The sequence below is a fragment of the Trachypithecus francoisi genome, unplaced genomic scaffold, assembly GCF_009764315.1.
Source record: "Trachypithecus francoisi isolate TF-2019V2 unplaced genomic scaffold, Tfra_2.0 Lachesis_group11, whole genome shotgun sequence".
In the NCBI taxonomy this organism is placed as follows: domain Eukaryota; kingdom Metazoa; phylum Chordata; class Mammalia; order Primates; family Cercopithecidae; genus Trachypithecus; species Trachypithecus francoisi.
Window position 1 is genome coordinate 39,156,210 of NW_022681456.1, and position 24,779 is coordinate 39,180,988.

At 41.0% G+C, this 24,779-nt stretch overlaps 1 protein-coding gene across 2 annotated transcripts in view; it reads right to left on the minus strand.

Moving 5' to 3' along the window:
* Positions 1-24,779, minus strand: part of PLXNC1 (plexin C1) — a 161,656-nt gene that overhangs the window by 72,927 nt on the left and 63,950 nt on the right. For both annotated transcript variants that reach the window (XM_033221042.1, XM_033221044.1), the window contains exons 6-9: positions 16,307-16,454; positions 12,190-12,277; positions 9,800-9,902; positions 9,264-9,350 (exon numbers count right to left, since the gene is read on the minus strand). In XM_033221042.1, coding sequence (XP_033076933.1) covers positions 9,264-9,350; positions 9,800-9,902; positions 12,190-12,277; positions 16,307-16,454 — 426 coding nt within the window. The remainder of the gene's footprint in view (positions 1-9,263; positions 9,351-9,799; positions 9,903-12,189; positions 12,278-16,306; positions 16,455-24,779) is intronic.

A 24,779-nucleotide genomic window follows, 5' to 3' on the forward strand; every position in this document is an offset into this window, starting at 1 on the left:
TGAGTGCATCCACTTGGAGGACCAAGTCCAAGAAGAAGCCCCTGAGCCACTGGGAGAAGTTCGTGATGTCCAACACCTGCCTAATACCTGGTTCTTGAAGCAATTGAGTATCCTCTGCTCCTTTGTGCATGGAACACTCATCGGGGTGGCATTGCTGGGCTGCAGAGGCTGCCCATCCTGCTGAAGCAGACATTTTCTCATTCTGCTCCTTGGCACACACAGGTACTACACGGCCCGGCAGTCCCCATCACTCATCAGCGCTTTGGATTGGTTTTGCAGATTGAGGTAAATTCATCAGAGCAATGATGTAACATGACACAGAATTGATTTTGGTAGCAGAATTTATTTTAATCACTTTGTGAAGGACGTTAGCCCTGTATTTATAGAATCACTAAGGGCCTGAAAGGGTCACTTTAATTATTCTGTTATACTTGACTGCATTTTATGGGGGAAATTATCTGCTAGAGTGGTACTTGGAATGGGGGGATTAGCAAAGCCTTCAAGATAAATCTCTTGCAAATGTCAAGTGTGCGTTATATAGCAAAAGGCTTACTCTTCGCTCTTACATGGTGACAGCTAAGAGAACAAGTGTTTACTGAGCACCTACAGGGTCCTTAGGTCAGATGTTGTGGGGGACACATGATCTATGTGTGCACTAGATCAGGAGTTGGCAAACTATAGTCTGTCGGCCAGATCCTGCCTGCTACCTGCTTTTACATGGCCCATCACAAAATGTCAAAAGAAGAATAATATTTCATGACATATAAAAACACATGAAATTCAAATTTCAGCACCCATAAACATTCGTCTGGGTAGTGTCTCTGGCTGCTGTTCCCTGCAGCAGTCGAGTGGAGTAGCTGCAGCAGAGACCATACGGCCCGCAAAGCCTAAAATATTTACTGCCTGGCTCTTTGTAGAGAACATTTGCTGACCTCTGCTCTAGAGGAGGCCACTGTCTTCTTAGGGGAGCAAGATAGAATTTTTTTTCTTTTTTTATGTAAACCTCAGTGCAGACTCACATTTACATCCAAGTCAACTATGATTCCGAGGTTTCTTTTCTTTCTAGATAGTCCTTCGTGCTTCTTATATTTATACTGTTGATGTCTGCTCAAGCAAAATTTTCAAACATGCCAAGTAAATGCTACTTCTCCACTCTCTGCAGAAGAGGATAAAGAGAGCCTTACAACTAATGTAAAAAAGACTTTTTAAGGAAGTTATATTTTGCTCCTTAAATGGCTCTGTGAACACCGTCAGAGGACTCGCCACATCATCTTATGAACTTTTTATTTCCCTGAGTGGAGACAGCCTTGCTACTTCAAAAACATTTAAAACCGCTACTGTTTAGAGAAGTTTCCCTTGGCCGTCTAGGATGGAATCCAGCCCTGGCCTGTCCTGTGAAAGTGGGTGCTTCCAGTCTGCTTTCAAACAGGGTCAGATTAGTTGTATTTTGTTTGCTGGTAGAACCTCTTCTAATATTAATAAATGGGTTAAAGGGCTACCAGGACGACCTTCCTAAATAAATAGTGCAGGTATAAAACAACATTTTAAAAATAAAAGATAGGGTTAGCTCTATGGCTGCACTGTATGGCTGCAACAATTCTTAGAAATACATTCTTTCTTTTTACCAATAAAGATTTTGAAAAAAATCCAGTACAGACAAAAGAGCAAAGAATCATCTCCCCATAAAGGTTCTACACATTCAATATTTTAGATCAATTCTGTATTTTTATCAAGAGATTTTAATTCATAAAATCTGGCATATAGTAGCCAGCCCTACAAGCTTATACATTTCAGAGGGGGTTAATTTTAAAACATAATCGAGCTCAATACAAAAAGACAAATTCTTACAGCCCTGTAGTGGGATTCTTCCCTCACCCTATGTCCAAGGATTTCTATATATCAAATCAAAATACTATGGACTATAACCATCACAGCCCTATGTTGTCGAGCAATTAACCTCAGAATAGTCTACTTCTGTAGGTTACATTTTAAAGAATTCAGGGTTATTTTAAAACGGCTGCACAATTTGAGCTTATTTAATAAACTACTATGAGCTCTGGTTTTTACTCCCTGTTTTGTATAAGAAAGCACATTAGAAACTGGTTAATTGGGAGATTTATAGAATACTCAATCCTTTTTATTTTTTATTTTTAACTAAGTCATTATAGGATATGGGAAATAGCACAACCACTAAGAAATAGTTATCTTTGAAAAGGTCTAAGAGGATTACTTCTGACAGTAAGAGTACCTTTTGTGAAAGTCTGACGTCAACACAATTCAAATTACCATGACATTCATGGAGAAAATACTGCTATGATTGAAAAGAATATTGGAAAGAGGTGCATTAGGAGGGCTCAGTTTATTAAGGCCAAATTGTACTCTATTAATCTGTTACAAAAAATCTGAATATAGCAAAGCTCTCTTTAGGCCTGGACCTGAATCAACACTCAGTGAAACATCTCTCGGATTTTCACTCGTGAAATTAGTTCAAACAGGACTAGATAAAAAGTCACATGGATTCAAAACCAGCTGGAAATCTGAAACGGAAGGACATTAGAGAGATGAAAGGTAGCACAACTAATTAAAGGAAAGAGTCCTGTGGGGCCCTACAGGAGTGAGTATTCGGTTCAGGATTATTTAACATCTCTATTAATGACTGAGAAGAGGATGGAACTAATATATTAATGAAATGTATAAATTGGTAAGAGTGGTAACCAGCAGTGGAAATGGAAGAGTAAAAGTAGGTGAGATATGGAAAGAAAACAGCAAAATACAGGTCCACTCAAGAAAAATTAGAGCGTGAAATGGAACGAAATGGTTATCCATGTGATGCTTAGCCCCTGGGACAAACGCCTTTCCACGGGGGCCCCTGGTACAGGCTCCAGGGAACTTGAGATGTGATTTCAGTTGGCCCTGGAAATGCCAATAGTGAGCAGTGCCTCTGGACATAGAGCTTGAGACTTCCAGGGAGGTGACAGACCAATGCCCTGTGCAAAGAGATCAAGACTCATTTCTCTGAGTTGTAGACTCTAAAAGGAGGCTGACTTGGCTGCCAAGCCTACCCTCTGAACAACCCGCTATTCCTCTTCGCACTTGAGCCTTCTGAGTGTGGCTCCCCAGACCTGGACTGGGTGACCAAAACTCCAGGGCCAGGGAGGGCAGCTCTTCCCAGCCAGTGGAGGGCCCTGATTCCACGTTAAACCCAGCCCCTCAAAGTCCACCCCTTGGCCGAGATTCAACTCATGAATGAGATTCTTGCCGCTCCCCTCTCCCCAGGGCCTCAGTCGCCTCACTAAGCCTCTTCTGCTCTCCCTGTCTTGGAGCAGATGCCCAGCCGTGTCTGGGTCTGACTCCTTCCCTCTGACCACACCCTGCCCCAACTTTTTCTCCCATGTCTTTGAGGTTAATACACTCCTCCCACATCCTGGCCAGGTTGGAGGTCTTATTCCCACCCTACATGTGTGGCATGGATCGGGAGCAGGCTTTGACAGTCTAATGCCAAGAGAAGCCAATATTAGAGTCCTTTCTTCCAGGCTGACTTTTATTAATATCATCAGTAGTATGGTTTAACCAATGTTTATATTCAATTTAGGGCATACAATGCAGGGTAATGGTTAAAACTATGTTGAGTCAGATTACCTGGATTCATATCTCTTACCTACCATTTACTCTCTCTGAGCTAAAATTTCCTTATCTATAAAATGGGGGAAAATAGGTCCATTGTGAGGCTTAGATACTCTGAGCTCAGGGCATGGCACAGGCTCAGCAAATATTAGCTACCACTGTTCAACTGAGTACATTCTGGCATTCTCTCTTGTATCTTTTTCTGTTGTGCACATTCAACTGCTTTGTGAAAATGAATCTTATTTCCTCCAAAATATTGTAAGTTCTACCATGTAAGCTCCATGCAGCCACACATTTTGCTTGCCTGTTTAGCACACAGTAGTTGTTCAACAAACAAATTTTGAATAAATGATTGTAAGTTAATTCTACAGTACCTGGCCCTATGCTAGGCCCATAGAAGCTACTCAGCAAGGTATATGTGAAATTTAATTTCACTCTTGAAGGCAAGGTCCCCAAAAGCATTCATTTGGATTGCCTGTGAGAGATCAAAAATGCATATTTAAAAGTGATGGAGGGGCTGGGTGCGGTGGCTCACGCCTGTAATCCCAGCACTTTGGGAGGCTAAGGCAGGCAGATCACCTGAGGTCAGGAGTTCGAGACCAGACTCGCCAACATGGTGAAACCCTGTCTCTACTAAAAACAGAAAAAATTAGCCGGGCATGGTGGCGAGAGCCTGTAATCCCAGCTACTTGGGAGGCCAAGGCAGGAGAACCACTTGAACTGGGGAGGCAGAGGTTGCAGTGAGCCGAGATTGTGCCATTGCACTCCAGCCTGGGCAACAAGAGTGAAACTCCATCTTGGGGGGAAAAAAAGTGATGGAGGAAGAGAAGAGGAGGTACAAGGTAGAGAAAGAACCATTTGAATGTAAATTGCCAGGAGATATGACTTTGTATGGTTTATTTCTGCCCTACAGTGATAAGCATATTGAGGTAATAACAAATATTAGAATGACATCATATCATAAATCTTCACAATCTCTGCTTGAATGCACAAAAGAGAGGGGAGCTATCGCTGGTCTCAGTGGGTGAAGGCACCAGATATGAGAATGTTAAGAAATGGAAGGAGAAGTGGTCAGGGCAGGGTCACAGGGCCAACGGTCCCTGACAAGGTTTCAACTACTAGATATGTGGAGAGAAACACACAGACAGTCAGACACTGGCCTTTATAGCTTGAACTACTCCTCCTCCAAGGTCATACATAGGTTTTTGAGCTCATTTCTCTATTGTGGTCACACTTTTCTGTAATGCAGCGCCCTTGGCAGATGCTGCTATACGTTTCAGGGTCAGGATACAGGGGTAGGTCTTGGGGTCATGAAACAGTGTGGGGGCTACCGGTCTAGCAGGGACTGAACCAGGACCCTACCTCCTAAGTACCAGATCCTTGGATTAGCAAACTCATACACTCAAACAATAAAATAAGACACCTTGAATAGCATCCCATTGCCACTGAAGAATACAGTCAGCACTCATAGGGCTGGTATGTTTGCAGGCTCCAGGGTCATTTCAACCTTGTGTCTCACAATTTCCTGCATCCTCTGTGCCTACTTAGGGTTTCCTCTAGTGTGTGTCCTGGAATCTTCTGGCTCCTACCCCCACACTGTGCTTATGCCGGTTCCTCTGCTTCGAATACCCGCATTCATGTGTCTGGATGCTTCTTGTCCTCAAAGGTGGGCTGAAATGCCATCTGCATCAATCAATCCATCCATCAATCAAAGACTTAACCAACCACACTGATTAAGTGTTTTCAACTTCAAGGCACTGGGTTTAAGCAAACAGGAAGGACTAAGACAAAGCCCCAGGCACAGAGAGGCTCTCTGAATACTTTCTGGTACTTTCTCTATGTTAACATTTTTAAAATCTTGTATTGTTACTCATGTACTCATGGATAAGATTCTTGAGACTGATGGCCAGAGATGTGCCTGATTCATCTGAATCCTCCTCATGGAATCTGTGGAGATCAGTACAATTGCATCTAATAGGCATGCAATAAAAGCCTCTGGAAAGAATCAACCCAAGTTCAGGATCCTAGAAGCCTAGGACAGTACCTGCTCCATTCCTAGTGCCTAGCACACCGGAAGTACTCGGTACATATGTGGTGTGGGCAGATGCATTGAAGCAAAGCTGTGAGTGACTTCTTTGGTAGAGAAAGAATCACAAAGACATTGGGTGCTTTGTTCAAGGCCAACATGAAGACCCAAAGTGGAAACCAGAATGTTACACATTCCACCTGATAATGAAAGATAGCAGTGTTTCACAGAGCACGAGAAATCCCTCCTGTGACAAATAACACTCCATTCCCTATCAAACAAAAGAGAGATTCTGTTCTGAGTCACATATTTAAAGAAAACATGTCAGGATCAACAAAATGTCTCTCTCTATACTTAGAGGGGTAATCCACAGAGAAGCAATGAAAACAGATCTGGGCTTTTGTTTATTTTCAGCCTTCTCCTTCTCTTGTGGTGACCCCAATCCTTTTAACCACACAGTTCAAAGGGTGCAGAGAGATGCACTGCAGGAAACCAGGATGTAGTGACTTTATGATATTTGTCTTTAAAATTAAAGAAGTTTAAAAAGCCGCTGCCTGGACCACAACTCAGCGATAAAAAGGAATGAATTATTGATACATAAAAGAACTTGGATGAATTTACAGAGAATTACATTGAGTTAAAAGAGCCAGTCCCCCAAAGGGTACATCTGGATGATTCCGTTTATATAAAATTATTGAAATGATAAAATTATAGAAATGGAGCCGAGATCAGTGGTTGCCAGGCATCAGAGATGGAGAATGGGAGGGAGGAGGGAATGGATGTGACTGTGAAAGGGAAACCTGGGGAGCCTTGTGACGATAGAGCTGTTCTGTGTCTTGACTGCTGTCAACGTCGATATCCTGACTGTGATGTTGTGCTATAGTTTTGCAAGACAGCACTATTGAAGGCAACTGGGTAAAAGATGTTAACTATTATTGTCTCACAAGTGCATGTGAATCTACAATTATCTCAAAATTAAAAGTTTATTATTTTCTAAAACAATCTTGAAAAAGAAAAACAAAGTTGAAGGATTCACATTTCCTGATTTCAAAATTTACTTTACAAAGCTACAGTAATCAAACAGTGCAGTACTGCCATAAAGACAGACACAGACCAACAGAATAGAAAAGAACACCCAGAAATACACTCTCACAAATATGGTGAAATGATTTTCAACAAGGGTGCCAAGACCATTCAATGGGGAAAGGACATTTTTTTCAACAAATGATGTTGGGAAAACTGGATATCCACACGCAAAAGAATGAAGTTAGATCCATTTCTTATGCCATATATAAAAATGAACTCAGAATAAATCAGGGACCAAAATATAAGTGCTACAGACCTTTATAAATAAATATAGAAAGAAAGTTTCATGACACTGAATTTGGCAATGATTTATTGGACCTGACACCAAAAGCATGGGCAATAAAAGAAAAAATAAATGAACTGGACTTCATCAGAATTTAAAAATCCATGTATTATAGGACACAGTGAACAGAATGAAAAGGAAACCTATGGAATGGTAGAAAATATTTGCGAATGATATATCTGATAAGGGGCTGATATCCAGAATACATAAAGAACTCCTACAACTCAACAACAACAAAAATAACCCAATTTTAAAAATGGGCAAAGGACTTACTTAGACGTTTCTCCAGAGAAGATATACAAATGGCCAGCAAGCATATACAAAGATACTCAATATCATTAATCATCAAGAAAATGCAAATCAAAATCACAATGAGATACCACCTGACACACATTAGGACGGCTACTATCAAACAAATCCGAAAATAACAAGTGTTGGTGAGGATGTGGCAAAACGGGAACCCTTGCGCACGGTTGGTGGGAATGCAAAACGGTATTGTTGCTATGGAAAACAGTACAACGGTTCTTTAAAAAACCAAAAAGAGAATTATAATGCAATCTAGTAATTCCACTTCTGGACATATACCCAAAAGAACTGAGAGCAGGGTCTCAGAGAAATAGCAGCACACTCATGTTCCTAGTAGCATTATTCATCATAGCTAAAATGTAGAAGTGACCCAAGTGCTAATCCATGGATGAATGGATAAACAAAATATGGTATAAACATACACTAGAATATTATTCAACCTTAGAAAAGAAGGGAATTCTGACCCATGCTACCACATGGATGAACCTTGAGGACATCATGCTAAGTGAAAGAGGCCAGCACAAAAAGACAAATTCACTTATATGAGGTATCTAGAGTAGTCAAATTCATAGAGACAAAAAATTAGAATGGCGGTTTCCATGGGCTGGGGGGAAAGAGAGATGAAGAGTTATTATTTAACGAGCATAGAGTGTCAGTTTTGCAAGATGAAAAGAGTTCTGGAGATGGGTTGTGCAACGATGTGAACTTCTTACCACGACTAACTGTACACTTAAAAGCAATAAAAATGGTAAACTTTGTTTGTGTATTTTATCAAAACTAAAAAACAAACAAACCCTGGAACAACAACCAAGTTTAATTGAAAGGAAAAAGGCCACAAAGCCACTGTCTCCCTGATCCAAGTCCTTGTCACTGTGTCTTAGTTTTCCAAACCAATGGGATGAGAAAAGGAGCCTATTATTTAACAAGACCTCAAAGACTGCTAAAGTCTGGAGATACCTGAGCATCAAGCTTTTCTAATGCCTTTAATTAACTTCATGTCCATTTGATTCACATTCACTCTGCCTGTTACTTAATTCACCTGAAGTTACTATCAACTTTTCAGTAATGATTCAAAATGTGCTACTTATTTACCTTTGCACTTGACCTTAGGTAGCAGCAAATGGAGAAGTCAAAACCACAGATTAGAGAAACGAAAAATGGAGCCTTTTTCTCCCCAGAGCTGTCATTTTTAATTTATCTATTCCTGCTAGACTCCAAGGTTAGCGAGGGCAGGACTTATCCTCTTTTTATGTTTTACCACATATAGATGCTCAATGAACTTTTGTTGACTGAGTGAAGTTGTAAGCACAGCCACATGTGTTCCACCTAGAAATGTTTACATTTTCACGTCCCCTCTTTTCAAACATGACTGACATGGGGGTTCAGTAATTTACTATGAAGAAAATAAGGGGAATTTCCAAGGAAAGTTCATGGATCAATAACCACTTTTGAGAAGGCAAGAGAAATACACATTCTAGAACAATTCTGGTTTAGCAGCATTCACTACTGGTTAGACGCCCCTACGAAGCTGAAAAAAACAAAGGTCTTGAGGTTAGTTTGCACAGACCCCCATCCACATACATAACGCCCAGAAATGCAATTATATAAGGTGCAAGTTGAAATCCCTCAGATGGAACGCTAAAACTTCCTTCTAGCTCTTCCCTAGTGAGCCGCAAAGTCACCTTTACAATCTTATTTCGACCACAGCAACATCATTTTTCATAATTACAGAGTTTTAATTTATTTTATGTGACTGTCCAGCCTTTGATGTATTGAGCTAATTAAGTGAAACTTGGTTAAAAAACCAAAGATACAAAAGGGAATTTTGGTAGAAAGTAAAATAGAGAATTTTTTTAAGGAACCCAAACTAGTATGAGTTGTTGTCATGGTCATTCAAAGAGAGGTTTTCCCCTTAACCGCACAAAAATAGGGTCTGACCTGTAAAGCCTGGTTCGTTCTGTTCCCCTTGTTCTCCTTGGGTCTTCCTCCTCCTGATGTCTTCTCAACAGCCACTGGACACTGTTCCTGGAATGGAGAACATCCCTTCAACATTTAGATGGGTGGTAAATTCAAAGTGTGCAACAAACATAAAAGAGAAGGTAGGACTAGGCAGTCACAAACATTTATTTTTGGTTAAACCTGTTTTTTGTTTTGTTTTGTTTTTAAGACAGAGTCTCACTCTGTCACCTAGGTTGGAGTGTGGTGGTGTGATCTCAGCTCACTGCAACCTCCGCCTCCCAGGTCCAAGCGATTCTCCTGCGTCAGCCTCCCGAGTAGCTGAGATTAGAGGCATGCACCATCACACCCCACTAACTTTGTATAGAGACAGGGTTTTGCCATGTTGGTCAGGCTGGTCTCGAACTCCTGACCTCAGGTGATCCACCTGCCTCGGCCTCCCAAAGTGCTGGGATTACAGGCATGAGCCACCGTGCCCAGCGGTTAAGCCTTACAATACCAAAAAAATGTCACTTTACCTGGTTTCTCTCGTAATCAGAAGGGTCGCAAGCTGTGAAGGGGTGGATACACCTTCTTGCACTTTTACACCATGCACAGCCAGTTTCTGTGCATGCTGGGCATCTAGCAACACAGAAAACTGACTTAATTCCTGCATTTTAGGACAATGTTCACATCCTAGAATTTTCCTCTATGATGTGGCATGCAAGCATTTAAAAGAAGACAAAAAAAAAAAAAATCCCTGGACAGACATTCCTGTGAGGCTTTGTGCCCTGCTCTTGGAAGCCCTCAGGTTGATGGGCCGGAATGGCACCTGCAGGGGTGTTGCCATGGAAACCTGAAGCTGGGTCACCTGCTGGTCTGTAGATAACAAGAACCCAGTGAATTTGTTTCTGAATCCAGTTCTGCTATTTGTCTACCCTCAAGTAAGTCCCTCTGGAGACGGATCTCTCTCTCTCTCCCTGCCTCTACCCACCCTGCCTTCCAAAATCGGGAAGCCCTCACTCACTCCAGCAGTCACACTGCCAACTGCCTGGAAGATGTGAGAGAGAAAGTGTTAGCTGGCAAGCAGAGGCAATGAGGTGCCTGTGTTTGCTTTATAATCAAATTAAGGAAGAATTGTGTGTCTACTAATCAAATCACCTATCATGATTGGGTAAACTGTGGAGGACTTGAAAAGCACTTATGAGAAGGAATGTTAAAAAGGGAAATCGGGTTGATCTGGAAACAGGGCCAAGGGAGGCCAGAGGAAGCCTTAGCTCTTGCAAAGGGTGCTAGCGCAGGGCGTGGGGACCCAGTTTGTTTTATACCTTCTCCAAGAAATGAGGAAACATTCTGAGATTCTGACCTACAGAAACTGCAGTTTCCATGGAAGGAGAAGACATGCTGGCTTTTGCGTAGATCCGGCCACCTAAGTGTGCTAGAAGCGGGTTTGTGATTTGCAGGCTTCTTCTACCCCCGGGGTGTGATTACTGTACTAAGTGCTTTCCTAACAGGAAGCAGTTACCTACGGAAAGGGGGCTCACCCTCCCCAGGGGACCTAGGTCTGAGGTCTGGTTCTTAATTACCAAGTTGTGGGACCTGGGGCGAGTCGGTTCCTTTCATCTGGCCTTAAACTGGGCGTCAGGGGGGCTACGTTATCTTTCAACTGTCTTTGAGCTATATAATTCTATTTAATTCTCCCCCTTTTTTCCTATTTTCATGAACTTCTGAGGCTTGCTGTAGCAATTTTTGTATTTTTTTCTCCTTAAATTCATTCTCTTCCTTAGCAATCAATGAACGGGGCCTTGTGTCATCTTTTTCAAAGTGCCTCAGTGGAAGAGATGAAGCCCAGGGGCTCCTGTTCTAATCATTCAAGAGTAGCCTCTCAGCTCAGCTTCAAGTTCAAATTCATTTTCCCCATAGAAACCATGGTTCCCAGGCCAGGGCAAAAGAAGCTCCCACTTGGTGCTCACATAGCTGGTCAATCAAACCATGGAGTGATCTACAGCACTGCTACTCACGCAGCCTCCCAAGGTGCCCTGCGGGCCTCCGTCCTAACTTCCAATTGGAAAGTCAGGCATCTGAGAAACGTATCTCCTCTGTCCTCTTGCTGCTTTAGAAGCAAGGAGTGAGGTTCAGCACTAACTCAGGGGCCTATGTAGCTCAAAGGGGCCAAAGATGGTGAAAAGGGGGGCATCAGGAACATGTTCTTTTGGTGAAAGGGACTTCACCTTGTCCTTCTCAAGTATGACTTCTTACCCATACGCTCAAGGCTTCTCGTTCCGCCCAAATTCCCGAAGCCATTCCAATCAGGAGAGAACCTAGCAGCAATCCTTCTTCTTTTTGCTGAGACAATCTCACTCTGTCACTCAGACTGGAATGCAGGGCACCATCCTGGCTCACTGCAACCTCCGCCTCCTAGGCTCAGGTGATTCTCCCACCACAGCCTCCCAAGTAGCTGGGACTACAGGCATGTACCACCATGCTTGGCTAACTTTTGTGTTTTTGTGTAGCGATGGTGTCTCACCATGTTGCCCAGGCTGGTCTCAAACTCCTGGGCTCAAGTGATCTGCCCACCTCGGCCTCCTAAAGTGCTGGGATTCCAGACATGAGCCACCATGCCTGGCTTGTCTCTTCTTTACTTACTTCAAGGCTGCCTCTTGGTCCTGGGAAGACATATTTCCCTGTGGGTATGAATACTTAAGCACAGTGGATCTCTCTCCCTCATGGCGCCAGTTTACTAGTCAGGGCTAGAATGTGTGAGCTGAGTTTATTAGCTCAGTGGCTCTCCTGTCTCCCATTACATCACGCTCCAAAAGGCATTTTGGAAAGTTCTGTCTCACAAGAGTTCTTTAGGAAATCGAGGAGTCAAACAAATAAGTAAATTAAGACCAATGAGAGAATATTCAAATTTCAAATAAAATCTTACTCTTTTAATGATGAGCAGTTGGTAAAGTTGAATCTGTCTGATAAATTCCAAGAACCGAAGGAGAACATCACATTGACAACTGAAACATCTGGAGGGAAGGGGGGAAAAAGTCATTTACAGTGGAGTCCTGCTATAGTCAAGCATAGCTGTAAATGCAAAAAACATAAATATTTTTGCCTCCTCTGCATAGTGGGCGGGAGCTTGCCAGCTGTTTGCTAACATTTCAATCAGTATGTGGTTCCTTCCCCATGGGCCATTCGCATCAGGCAGCCGAAGTGCACAGCTCAAGCCTCCAAACAGACTGAACCCACCTCGAGTTCCAAGCGTCCCATGGATAATCACTAGGAAGAAGCCATTTTACAGCTCATTTACATCTCATACTCTCCTAGGGATCACTATCTCAGCTTTTAATTGGCCAAGGCATAAGAATAAAACAAATCACCGAGCAAGAAGTGCCTAGAACATGAAAACCGGAGCATTAGAAATTCTGCACCTTCAGAAAAATCCACACTGCAAATATTTACCTAACATACTCTAAAGTGTAGTTTCCATGGGCAGGGTTCCACGATCTTCTTGGGGGTCAACTGTCACCAAATCTGTGATAAAGGTTTCTTATTTGCCTTTGAAAGCCTACTCACTGGTTAGAAAGCCCCAAAAGAACAAAATAACAAGGATTTCAAAACTACTAAATCAACATTAGAGAAATATAATATTTAAACATATATACTCTATCCAAGGTAGTGATTCTCAAACCCAGTTGTCTATCAGAATCACCTGAGAAATTTATAAAAATATAGATCCCAGGGCCATGCCCCTAAATATTCTGATTTAGCAAGCCTAGGGTGGACCCAGGAACCTGTGGTTGCATCGCTCCTCACGTAACGATTGTATAGAGCCCAGGTTTGGGGCCACAATACAGAGTAGCACCTTTCAAATCCCCTTCTGTCCAGGAACCAGTGCTAATCACAAGGTGTTAATATATTTTTCCTTTGATGAATTAATAGGAATAGGAGGTGGTGCTATTTATTTGTTTGTTTGTTTATTTATTTATTTTAGTAGAGACAGGGTTTCACCATGTTGGCTAGGCTAGTCTTGAACTCCTGACCTCAAGTGATCTCCCCGCCTTAGCCTCCCAAAATGCTGGGATTACAGGTGTGTGCCACCACACCCGGCCGAGAGGGTGCTTTTTAAATCCAAGTCTTGACAAAATAAGAATCTGGCTTGACTCCATTGGCATCCCTAATTTTCTTATTGAAATGTTATTAGTGTGTGGTTCCCAAAGTCTAAAAACCCTTACTTTAAGGTCCTTCTGCACAGCAATAACACTCCCTCTGAAAGTCAGAATTCCATATAAAATTCGGTTCACATACAGAGGGTGTGTGTGAAATGATCATCTTCTGTTCTCAAGACAAAGAGGCTTGGAGGGCTGGCATGACCTCTCTGCAAAAGCCTCTGAACAGACACTTGATACATGTGAATAGAATGAACACAGGGACAGTCAACTCGGAGGGACTCCCAGTGAAAATACACTCCAGTGGAATCTGTAAGTGTCCAGTGATGAAGACTGCAAAAGCCATACATTTTTTCAAGCACCAAACAGGCACAAAACTCTATTTGGAAATATCACAAGGAAATGAATATTCATGATTTCTTCTAGGAAAGCATTTACAGTTATTCTGGAAGAGGTAAAATAATTTAGGTGATGACAGCACAGTCAAGGAAACAACCATGTGAGTGGTTTCAGTTCCCTCTGGTAACCTGGGTACCAAGACAGGGGTGTGCATGGAGGACCAAAGTGGTGTTAGAATGGCTGAGAAAGAGCAGAATCTGGCAAGGGCATATGGGAAGAGGTGACTTTCTCCAATGTTTCAAAGCAGAAAGGGAGACAGGATTTTGTGAAAGAGGGGAGGCCATTCTAGGTTCAAAGAAGGCCATGGATAAAGGCTTGGCATGGCAATGGTCGCTGGCTGGCTGAGTACAAGAAGCTGGGAAGCGAATTTGTTTGCCTGTTCGGAATATATAAGATATTCAGAAAACAGCAGGTGAAGGGTTGGGTACAACTGATGGAGGATCTAAAAGCAACCAACTAGCTTTACAAGGTGATCTCAAATACTTCAGAGGCATATTTTATAGGTGAGCAAGGTCTGCGTTTTAATGAACAAAATTAACCAGAAATGCATCACAAAGGCTGAACAGTGTGGACAAAGTAAAGTGGAAAATTGAGGTGATTTTCCAAGCAATCAGTCCCAAACAGCCACCACCCAGTGGCTGAGAGCATTTTTAAGCTCACATCTCTGGCCTGGTGCATTAAATTGCCTTTTGAAGGATTTAGGATCAATTGGGTTCTATGGTCTGAATATTTATGTCTCCCCTAAATCCATAAGTTGGAATCTAATACCCAATGTGGTAGTATTAAGCCATAGGGCCTTTGTGAAGTGATTAAATCATGAGGACTGCACCCTCATGAATGTGATTAGTGTTCTTACAAAAGAGGCTTGAGAGAGCTCCCTTGCCCCTTCTGCATGTAAAAATATAGCAACAAGGCACCATCTGTGAAGTCAGAGGCCAAGCCCTTACCAGACACTGAATCTGCTGGAGCCTTGACCTTGGACTCCCCAGCCACCAGAGCTGTAAGCAATACATTTCTATTGTTTATAAATTATCCAGTCTAAGGTATTTTGTTATAGCAGCCAGAATGGACTAAGATATTGGGTAACTCCAGCTCTCACCACAAAACCCACTCAGCTCCATTAATGATCATCACTCAGTCCTGGAGACCTTCTCCATGAACTCAACTCTACTTCCAGTCTTTCTCATCCAAAGAGACTCAGGAGTCCTCAGTCTGCCCACTGGACCTCCTAACCATCTACTGAATCCACTTCTCTCCATCCCCCTTGGCTTCTCCTCCAGCTCTCACTTTCCTTCTCACCTGGACCCCTCCAATAGCTTTCCTATCTATTCTTTTGGAACTCAGTCTTTCAGTCTTTCCCTTCTTTGGCCCATTCTCCACCTTCAAGCTATTCATTCATTCATTCAAGAAACATTTATTGATTGTGAATGGCTACGTTGTGCCAGACACTGTTCAAAGCACAGCAGTGAAGACATCTTCCCAAAGTCCCTGCCTCCATGGGGCTTACATTCCAGTAGGAAAGACAGACAATGCACAATTGAACCTCTCTGTAATATAAATCTGATTGTGCTGCCAGTCTCCAGCTTAAACCTTTCAGCATCTCATCACAGCTCCTAGGATTCACAGTTCACAAGGCCTTTCATGGTCCCCAAGATACCTCCTTTGGTATCTATCTTCTCTTCCTTTCCCCTTTCCACCTTCCCCTACCCCATTTGCCTTGGCCATATAGAAGCTCTTTTGGTTCTTCAAATAAAGCTTTTTCTCTCCTGGACATCATGCAGGTTGGTCTCTGTCTGAAATACCCATCCCCCTCCTCTTTGTCTGGCTCAACTCTACCCTCGCCTTGTCTGGACATCACTTCCTCCAGGAAGCTTTCCTTCCCCTTCCCCCTCCGCCATGTCTGGTAAGGTACATTTTTCATGTGCTTCTCATGGTACTCTATGTTCCCTGCATTTACACACTGCATTGTAACGAGCTACTTACTTCTCTCTATCCCTGGGCACAGTCTTCTTTTTAGGGGCAAGGGGGAGTCACTGTATCCCTAGCACCTAGCATAGCGCCTCACATATAGTAGATGTACAATAAATACTCCCTGGATGGATGTATGAATGCAATGAACTCAAACTGATAGAATACTGATTGTTAAAATTTCTCATCTCACCCAGGGATTTCTTGCTTTTCAGATCTCTGAATTATCTAAACTATTTGGGTACAGTCGGCCCAATGCTATCTGGCTTTTCTGCACTCTCCTATCCAACTTGCCCTCCTCTTATCATTGCCCAGGCATATCTGATAGTGGGGTCCTGGAGTCAAGGAATGAGGTAAATCAGAGGTGAGGAGGATCCAGAGGAAAAGTGGGAACAAGGGGGTGGGGGGGAGTGAGTCTACAGAGGGGGAACTATTCAGATTCCTTGGGCAAACTAAACTCAGGAGGTTCCCTTGTTTTTTTGACTTTACAACAAAAATAACCCAGAAAAGTCCACATACCTTTGTAGGTTGCTCTGGTTGGGATGCTACAGGTGCAGGTCCGGTTGGGCTGACTTTTATTCTGGCAGAGCTCCCTGTTAGAGTCCACGTTCTTCACCATGCACTTTGAGTGTCTTGGAGAGAAGCTTCCCACCACAGTCACTGTAGTCTGTGCAGGGAAGATACAGGGAAAAAATGATGATTTTTGCCTCATTTCCATCACAGAGCCTTATACGATCTCACCTTTTGACCTGCCACAGGAAGGAGAATTTCTCAGAAGAGCCGATGTAAAGAATAGATGTTTTTGGGTGACAGAGCAAGACACTACCTCCAAAAATAAATAAACAAATAAATAAAAATATAAAAGAATAGCTGGTTTGTTGGCTATTGGGTTTGCTCTTTTGTACACTGCATATTCTTATTCTTTGACCATTTTTCTGCTTTGTGTATATATTTTTCTTATCAATTTTCAAGAGCTCTCTGCATGGTGTAGATATTAATCTTTATCTGTCATATTTCTGACACATATTTTTCTCCTAATCTATTGTTTGTCTTGTAACTTTTGCTTGTGGCATCTTTTATCCTTACACAATGTGCTTTTAAGTAATCAAATACAGGGTTTCTTGTCTCAGCTATAAAGTGCTTCCCAAACTCTAGCTTATGGACAAATATAAAATTGTTCCAACGTCTTTATTGCTTTATTTTTTAAGCTTATGTCTTTAATCCATCTGGAATTTATTTTTATATACAGTGTGAGATAAGGGTCCAACTTTATCCAGATGGTTAATCAATTATGTCACAGCCATTTATTAAACAAAAAACCAACCTCCTTTTCCCACTGAATTGAAATGCCATTTTGTCCTATGTTAAATTTCCATTTATCTGGAATCTATTTCTGAACTCCGCTCTCTTTCAATAATCTATTGATCTACTTCTATTCCAATGTCATTAAGTTTTTGCTCCTGTAATTTTAAATATATTTACCATCTGATAAGGCAAATCTCTCCTTCTTTATCTCTATTTTCATAATTTTCTTAGCGTTTTCTGGACATTATTCATCCATATGAACTTTAAGTTCATTTTATCCAAAGGGGTTGAAGAGACTAAGTCTAAATGAAATTGTATTAAATATATGCCTTAATGTTAGAAAAATTTGTATCTTTATGATATTAAGTATTCCCATCCAAACACATGACTTTTTTTCATCCGTTTCTCTTTGATCTGGGGTTCATTTAAGACAACATGCCTTGATGATCTCCTAGGTGTGAAGATACATTTGTCAACTATTCCTTATTGCTAATATTGTTAGATAATGATTAAAGAAGGTGGCCTGTGAAATGTGCTTTAGAATTAGTTAAGGTTTTGCTTGTGGTCAAACATATGATTAAATTTGGGTGGAGGGAGTGTTTTTGTGTGTGTATGTTCGTATGTGTACAGGGATACGTCTGCGTGCCTGTACATGTGTGTATGTGCATAGTAAGGGCACAAAAAGATAATCTTGAAATGTTCCCAAAGTAGCTTTTTCCCAAGGAAATGGTCCAAAGTAACAAGGCAGCCAGGTGTCTTGTTCAAAACGAAAATTACAGGAATTAACATGGCAACAGTGGATTCCTTTTGCATCAGGTGCATGATGGGATCTGGTGGGAATGTGGGCCAAGTAAAAGGAACCTGGGAGTGCAGAAAGTGGTAACTTTATCACCTCCTATGAAGAGCCATAGTCTAGACAACCTGGCAGCTGTCTGTCTTCTGTTATACATCTCACTTCCTCCCAGACTTGCTGCACTGCCACCTAAGACTCTGCTGTTTCCCTGGTTCTCTGATAAGCTTGCTAAGTCTTGTCTAGTCCCTGGAGGTCACCCCTATCTTTCCATTTTCAAAAAGTTCGGGCCATATTATCATGCTGGAAGAAGGCAAGTTCTTTCAGTCCACTTCACCTGGACTGAAGTTCAATTGTCTTTAGGGAATTCTGAGCACAGTAAAAGATCCCAAACCATTCCCACTAACTCATCTTCAACAAATGCTTGAACTCTCATTCATGCTGAATCTTCAACCCAGCATTTATATCTGCACCACACATCTTAGCACACTATCATAGATTATCTTGTATACATGTATGTCTTAAATTGAATTCACTGCTCAAACATTATAACAAGAGTATCAGAATTTTTAAAAATCACACTTTAAACAACTCTTTTAAAGTTTCCACATTTCCTTCTAGTTCTCACATATGTAGTTTTATATAACTACAATTATTCCATTTATTTATTCCACAAATATTTATCAAGCTTGCAACATATGCCAAGTGCTGCACAATGGTACTGATTATACCAGCGAACCAAACAGCTATGGTCCTTGCCCTCAAAGAGCTTATAGACTAGTAGAAGTATAGAACACTCCACCAGAATAAAATTGGAGGATCACGTGGTATCAAGGAATCATCAAGAGATGACTGAGCTAAGATGGTACAATAGAAAGGGAAAGAACCAGGCAGTCAAGGTACCCCTTAGAAGTAGCATGGGGCAGGACTGGAAGTAGGGGATGTAGATATGGAGGATGCTAGTGAGCAAATGGATGGATGGAGGTACCATAGGTACCATACATGGAGATGGGGCATACTGAGGGAGAGGCAGATGGGTGGAAGATTCAAGACTTCAGTTTGGGGTGTACGTAGTTCAAGATACTTGTGTGATACTTAAGTAGATGTGTCAAGTTGGGTATGGGCCTGGAGCTCAGAGGAGCAATCTGGGGTGGGGATAAAGGAGACATGAACATACAGATGATTGATAAAGCCATGGAAGTGGATAAGATTGTCTACAGACAAAATGTAGAGTAAGAAGAGAGGAAGAACCAAAACTGGGCCTTAAATGGCTCCAATATTTAGAGACAGGGAGAGAAGGCACCAGGAAGGCCCAGCAAGGGAATTGAGGCCTGGCCACAGAGAAGAAGGAGAGCACGGAGTGGGCGTGCCATGGAAAGCAATGGAAAAGACAGTTTCAAGAACGCTATCAGCCAAGTAAGATGACCTTACAGTGTCCACTGGAATGGCTGCATGGAGTTCACCAGTGACCTTAGCAAGAACTGGTTCAGGGGAACAGTGGGGCAGAAACCAGTTTGGAGTGGACCTGAAAAGAAGAGACAGCATGTTTTTTCAGGTGCAGTGGAAGGAGCGAGGAGCCAGTGAGGTGAAGGTATTTTTGCGTAACTTGGGGTCCAGGTGAGTACGGTTAAAAAGCTGAAGCTTTGTCCTAAGAAACCCAGCATGGGACTCCTTACCAGGCTGATGGCTCTGTCTTGAATCAAGCTGGATAAAGAGGGAGTAAAGACTTAAAGGGCAGATGGGATGCAGAGGCAGCTGGGGTGTCAGTTAGCCGGCAATATCCACAGGGCCAAAGAATTGCTGTACAACACTCTTATCCGATCGACATATTATACTGAATCATCCCTTATTGCTAAACAGTTTCGTTATTTCCAGGTTTCTAATTCTATAAATGCTACTGCAAGAGCATCTTCATGCCTAGGGATTTTCTTCTTTCAAGTTATTTCCTCAGGATTCTAAGGCTGAAATTAATGCTTCAAACAGAATGAATATATTTATGAATTTTGAAACATGCTGCCAAATTGCTTTCCAAAAAGGTTGTGCTAATTGGCATCACCAACACTGGGTGTTAGCATAGCTTATTATCGCTTTAATTTGTATTTATTTGAAAACTAGTGAGGTTGAACATATTTCCATATTTCTATCTACTTTCTGAATCTCCTCTTGTGAGAATATCTGTGTTTTGGCCCAGTTACTTTTTGGTGTACTGATGTTTTTCTTTTTAATTTTTCTTAGTGTTATTATCTTATGATGAATTTTTTTTTAGTGGTAAATATTTTCCTGAAGTGTGTGCTTTAGTTAACTCTCATTTTTTTTTTTTTTTTTTTGACAGAGTTTTGCTCTTGTCAGCCAGGCTGGAGTGCAGTGGCACGATCTTGGTTCACTGCAACCTTCACCTCCCGGATTCAAGCGATTCTCCTGTCTCAGCCTCCCGAGTAGCTGGGATTACAGGTGCCTGCCACCACGCCTGGCTAAATTTTGTATTTTTAGTAGAGACAGTTTTTCACCATGTTGGCCAGGCTGGTCTAGAACTCTTGACCTACAGGTGATCTGCCCGCCTTGGTCTCCCAAAGTGCTGGGATTACAGGCATGAGCCACATGCCCGGCCAAGTTAACTCTTACTTTTTGTAAAAGGAAGTCATGTATATGAATATTTTTCTTTTGTTATTACATACTATATTGTTTCAGAGGTAAAAAAATTGTACTTTCAAATTATGTTCAACTTCATTTTCTGTTAGTTCTTCTGTGACTTATCTTTACATATCAATTTCTTAATTAGTCTAAATTTTATTTTATATTTAATGTAAAATATGAAATTATGTTTCCATAGTATAAGCCAGTTATCTCACATATTTTATGAAATAATTTTTGTTTCCTCTCATTTTATGATATGTGTTCCTTAAAATTTTTATATCTATTTCTGAGCTTTCTACTATATTCTATGAATCTATATTCCTATTTTTAAACCAGAATCATGGATTAAATTATTGTTGATATCTATCTATCATCTATGTTTGCAATCTAATGGGAGTGGTCTTGCCTAAATCAACTTCTTTTTTTTCAAAATATGTTTTGGATATTCTTGATCAGCTCATATTATTCCATGAGCTTTTATATTATATTTTTATAAAATTCCATGAATTTTATATTAACTTTAAATAAACACTAATTCAAAAATCATTGGAATTACATGAAATTAAGAAAAACAGGTGAGGAAGAAGTGCTATTTTTGTGATATCTTCTCACCAAGAAATGTAGAACATGCCTGAATACGGTCAAGATGTTTTCCATATATTCTAAGAAAATGCTTTGTGTATTTTTGTTTTTATTTTTGTTTATGCTTATGTTTTTAATTGATAAGGTTTTGCTATGATAAATTATAAATAGCCTTAAGGCTGGGCGTGGTGGCTTACGCCTGTAATCCCAGCACTTTGGGAGGCCAAGACAGGCAGCTGAGGTCAGGAGTACGAAACCAGCCTGGCCAACATGGTGAAACCCCGTCTCTACTCAAAACATAAAAAAATTAGTCAGGCATGGTGGTGGCAGGCACCTGTAATCCTAGCTATTCAGGAGGCTGAGGCAGGAGAATTGCTTGAACCAGGAGGCAGAGGGTTGCAGTGAGGGGAGATCATGCCATTGCACTCCAGCCTGGGCAACAAGAGTGAAACTTCGTCTCAAAAAAAAAAAAAAAAAAAATAGCCTTAATACACCATTGCTCTGGTATCTAACTAGAATGGCTTAAGCTAAGTTGTTCAAAGCAAAATCACTATTTTTGGTAGCTGACTCCAACACATATCTCTTAGCAAAAATGGTTTTAAAGCAGGATATGTACCTTGCTTTTTAAGTTTATGGCTGAGTAGTTCTGTTGTTTTTATGAATAGGACCTTTTATTAATGAAGTTAAAAGTTTGTTTTATTTGACATGTAGTAAGGCTATTGATATTCAAATATTTATTGAACATTCAGCACTTCATTTAACTTTTATTCATTTGAATAATTTTTAAAGCTAACATATTTAGATTCGGCAGATATGCAGCCACTTAAGATGAGTAAATAATGGTTTTTTATATTTAATTCAAATAATTATATGTATTATTTGTTTCTTGTGTTACTGCAGTGGACAGAGCTTTATAAATAATGTCAATAGCATTAGCAATGGTGGAATTCCTTGTTTTAGTTCTGATTTGTAAAAGACTGTTTCTAGGACGGGCATGGTCACTTATGCCTATAATCCCAGCACTTTCAGAGGCTGAGGTGGGAAGATCACTTGAGTCCAGGGATTTGAGACCAGCCTGGGCAACATAGGGAGACCTTATCTCTACAAAAAAAATTTAAAAAATTAGCTGGGTGTGGTAGTTCACCCCTATAGTCCCAGTTACTTGAGAGGCTGAGGTGGGAGGATCCCTTGAGCCCAGGGGTTCAAGGCTGCAGTAAATTATGATCACCTCTTTGCACTCTAGTGTAGGTGACAGAGTGAGACCCTGTCTAAAAAAAAAAAAAAAAATTCCACTGTCTCTCCTCTAGGAACCACATTGTTTAAGAAATACTTTTATTCCAATTAGCCGGGCATAGTGGTATGTGCCTGTAATCCTAGCTACTTGGGAGGCTGAGGCAGGGGAATCCCTTGAACCTGGGAGATGGAGGTTGCAGTGAGCCTAGATCATGCCACTGCACTCCATTCTGAGTGACAGAGCAAGACTCCATCTCAATTAAAAAAAAAAATTGTAGAAAGCTGAAACTGGATCCCTTTCTTATACCTTATGCAAAAAATTAATTCAAGATGAATTAAAGACTTAAATGTTAGACCTAAAACCATAAAAACCTAGAAGAAAACCTAGGCAATACCATTCAGGACACAGGCATGGGCAAAGACTTCATGACTAAAACACTAAAAGCAATGGCAACAAAAGCCAAAACAGACAAATGGGATCTAATTAAACTAAAGAGCTTCTGCACGGCGAAAGAAACTAACATCAGAGTGAACAGGCAACCTACAGAATGGGAGAAAATTTTTGCAATCTACCCATCTGACAAAGGGCTAATATCCAGAATCTACAAAGAACTCAAACAAATTTGCAAGAAAAAAACAACTCCATCAAAAAGTGGGCAAAAGATATGAACAGACACCTCTCAAAAGAAGACATTTATGCACCCAACAGACATATGCAAAGGTACTCATCATCACTGGTCATCAGAGAAATGCAAATCAAAACCACAATGAGATATAATCTCACGCCAGTTAGAATGGCAATCATTAAAAAGTCAATGGCAATCATTAGAAAGTCAGGAAACAACAGATGCTGGAGAGGATGTGGAGAAATAGGAACACTTTTACACTGTTGGTAAGAGTGTAAATTAGTTCAGCCATTGTGGAAGACAGTGTGGCGATCCCTCAAGGATCTAGAACTAGAAATATCATTTGACCCAGCCATCCCATTACTGGGTATGTACCCAAAGGATTATAAATCATGCTACTATAAAGACACATGCACACATATGTTTATTGTGGCACTATTCACAATAGCAAAGACTTGGAACCAACCCAAATGTCCATCAATGATAGGCTGGATTAAGAAAATGTGGCACATATACACCATGGAATACTATGCAGCCATAAAAAAGGATGAGTTCATGTCCTTTGCAGGGACATGGATGAAGCTGGACACCATCATTCTCAGCAAACTATTGCAGGGACAGAAAACCAAACACCTCGTGTTCTCACTCATAGGTGGAAACTGAACAATGAGATCACTTGGACACAGGGTGGGGAACATCACACACTGGGGCCAGCTGAGGGGTGGGGGCCTGGGGGAGGGATAGCATTAGGAGAAATACCTAATGTAAATGATGAGCTGATGGGTGCAGCAAACCAACATGGCACATGTATACATATGTAACAAAACTTCACGTTGTGCACATGTACCCTAGAACTTAAAGTATAATAAATAATAATAATAATTTTATTTCTGTGTCTTTTCTATTTTTATTACATATCTCTGCTTTCCTTCTCCACCACATCAGTCATTCTACCAGGGGAGCCCATGTTTACAACCTTGTATGAATTCTTCCATATTTTTGCCCAAGCTCAAATAATCATATAGAGACATATATACATAAATGTGTACAGGGACATTTTTTGGTCAATGTAAGATCATGCTAGGAACACTTTTATGCATCTTGCTGTTTTCACTCAACAAAACCTCACAGAAATCCCTCCAGGACAACTGGAATTGCTCTAATTATTTCTTTTTAATGCTGATCCCATAGTGAGTATGAGGATATACTATCTTTTAATTGTTTTGTGGAAAGAAACAAAGCTTCTGTGAACAGAGCTTCTGTATTATATGGAGGTTTTTCTCTGCCTACAAAGTAACTAGAATGTTACTAAGCATATGATAGGCTGGTAGCAAATAGCCTTTGAATAGAGCTAATAGATGGAACTGAACATGACCCTAGACTGCCGTCTCCATAGGTCAGGGTCAGGTTTATTTAAACAAAGACCTGAGATTTTCAGGTAAGCTAAAGGTGCCAATAGGGTAGGAAATATTTTGCAATAATGTGATCAAGAGATAGAATCAGATGGCTTATCAACACTATTAAAATAGTTAGTCCAAAGTTGGTTTGAAAGGATAGCTTTAATCAAATTACAAACTTCTTATCTTCTTTACTTTGAGAGTGGTGGTAAGCTGGAGAGAGTGAGGCAGTGGCTGTGTGGGAAGTCTCTGGGAAGATTAGGGTAAACCACAGTGGGACTTAGGGCGAGGAAGAAAACACCAGTGGTTGTTTGGGTGGTAAGCAGTTTTTGAAATGTTCTAGACTAGATATAAACAGTGATTTATTTGTAATCGTGAGCCCCTAGCTAGGTAAGGAAGTTGTATAAACAGCACTTTTTATTTAA